We start from the raw sequence: 2,122 nt of genomic DNA, 5'->3' as shown, positions 1-2,122 counted from the left end.
AGGGTGGACACGGGGACCGAGGTGAGCCATGGGCTGGTGGCCGTCAAGCGCCTGATCGCCGAGACGAGGAGCCTCCCTGCTGCGGAGCCGGCTGCGGCGACAGATGGCAGCACCCGGGCCGGGCCCGGCCCGGAGGATCCCTGATGCCAGGGACGGGGCTGCAGACCGCGAGCAGGGCAGCCCATGTCCAGGGCCACCGGCAGGAGAAGGGCCCCCCCCGCTGCCCGAGGGGGTCTGGGCACCTCCTCTGCCTCCCGCTCCTCACCCAGGAAAAGGGGATTTTAATCGTTGTGACATTTTAGTGGCGATTCACTACGTGACGTTTAATAAACAGCACTAACCTGCCCCTGGCCGCAGCCTGCCCCAGGGTTCTGGCACCGGACGGCCGTGGTTCTCTCACAGGAGCAGCAGGAGAGGGGACTGCTGGGCGAGGCCGTGGCAGCCTTGGCTTGGCCAAGGGGCTCTCGCCCGGGCGGGCTGCTCCTGGCCCGCAAGACACGAAGGGAAGGAATGCCTCTGGCAGCACCCCCCGCATCACCCAGGTTGCGCGGACAGCGATGCATTTCCCTGCCGCACCGGTTGGCAAAGTCTGGCCCCTCTGGCCTTGCCTTTGGCAGCGGGGGGACCCACAGCAGCAGGCACACAGCCCAGCTCTGCTGCAGGAGGCAGCCCCTGAGGAGTTCTGGGGCGGCCGGGGAGGCCAACCTGCTGCCAGCCCAGAGCAGCCTGGCACAGCCAGGGTTTGTGCTGCAGCTACAGCCCGTGCTCCCATCTGGGCTCCTGCCCGTCCTGGCACAGCTCGGACCCAAGTCTGGGACCCAAGAGACCTGGGTGGCCTCGGGGACAGGGAGAAACATCACAGTGCTATTGACGCCCACCAGGTCAGGTAAGCCCAGGGTGTTAACGTTTACCCTGGACAGCAGGCAAACCGCACTGCGCTGCTCCCTCCTGCGCTCACAGGACAGCCTCACAAGCTGCCCCCGCCGCAGCTGGGCAAGGCTGCACATGGCACCCCAAGCCTGGGAGCAGACCCTGAGGCCCTGCATTCGCCACCCCCAGCCCGCAGGGTCTTGGTGCAGGAGGGAGAGATCCTCTGCACCCTCAAAGGGCTCCTGGTGCTGCTCAGCTCCTCTTAGCTCCCCTCCCCGGGGCCCTAAGGACCCAGCTGAGCCCCAACAGAGATGCACACCAGGTCAACACAGGGGTTTCATGGTGTTTATTGATCAAGCATGAGCTCCTAGGCAATTGCACCAGCCAGTTGTGCTAGAGCCTGAGGTGTCACACGTCCATCCCCAGCATCAGAGAGGGCTGCAGCCAGCTGGTCACGGTGCCAGCACCTCCACGAGGCCCAGGAACAGGCCCAGCCATGGCCTGGAGACGGGGAGCTGGAAACTCAGATGTCCATCTCAAACTGGTCTTGATCTGCAAGTGTACGGAGGGATACAGAGCCAGGGTTAGGAGGGGACTACCTTGGGAGAAACATGCAGGCAAAGGGGGCAGGAGCTGGAACTGGGGCTGAGCGGGGATCTCCCCATGCCCCAGGCAGCGCGTAGGCAGGCGCTGCCTGCCTGGGCTGCTCACCTGGCATGGCTTCTTCGCTCTCATTCCGCTCCTTGAGCTCCTCCAGCTTGACGAGGCTGGACTGGGCCAGGGATGTGACACCGGGGATCTGGGGCAGGCAGCAGGGAGGGGTCCTGGCCACGGGTGAATTCTTGCACTCCAGCAGGAACTTGCGGTCGTAGATGATGCGGGTACCTGCCAAAAGCAGGGGGCTGTCAGGCACTGCCGGCCCCTGGCCGCCCCCATCCCCGAGCACCACAGCCTGAGCCTGGAGCACAGGGTGGGACCCAGCGCTTGGCCACGGCTCAGGGACACGGCTGGCTCCGTGGCCACTGTGGGGCTTTCCACATGGCAGACTGTGACACCCGTCCTGCTCTTCCCCACATTGTTCCTCCCCTTGAGGCTCCTGGAGCTCTGCCAGGGCACAGCGCAGGGGGTCCAGCCTTGACGCGGGTGCCCAGCCTCGACGCGGGTGCCCCGTGGCAGCTGACACCGCAGCCACCCCTGTGCTGCCTGGAAGGCAGGGCCAGCCCTGGGGCACTCGGCGCACAGCCCAAGCCCG

General features: G+C 66.0%; 1 protein-coding gene across 1 annotated transcript in view; it reads right to left on the bottom strand.

The window, feature by feature from the left end:
- Positions 1-1,201: 1,201 nt before the first annotated feature.
- ANKHD1 (ankyrin repeat and KH domain containing 1) overlaps positions 1,202-2,122 on the bottom strand; it is a 106,716-nt gene continuing 105,795 nt past the window's right edge. The window contains 2 exon segments of the mRNA XM_009322292.1: positions 1,202-1,422; positions 1,582-1,755. Of these exon segments, the coding sequence (XP_009320567.1) occupies positions 1,602-1,755 (154 nt within the window). The 3' untranslated portion in view covers positions 1,202-1,422; positions 1,582-1,601.

This window comes from Pygoscelis adeliae, unplaced genomic scaffold (genome assembly GCF_000699105.1).
Source record: "Pygoscelis adeliae isolate BGI_AS28 unplaced genomic scaffold, ASM69910v1 Scaffold514, whole genome shotgun sequence".
In the NCBI taxonomy this organism is placed as follows: Eukaryota; Metazoa; Chordata; class Aves; order Sphenisciformes; family Spheniscidae; genus Pygoscelis; species Pygoscelis adeliae.
Note: the sequence above shows the minus strand (reverse complement) of the source record. Positions and strands in the feature narration are given on the sequence as shown.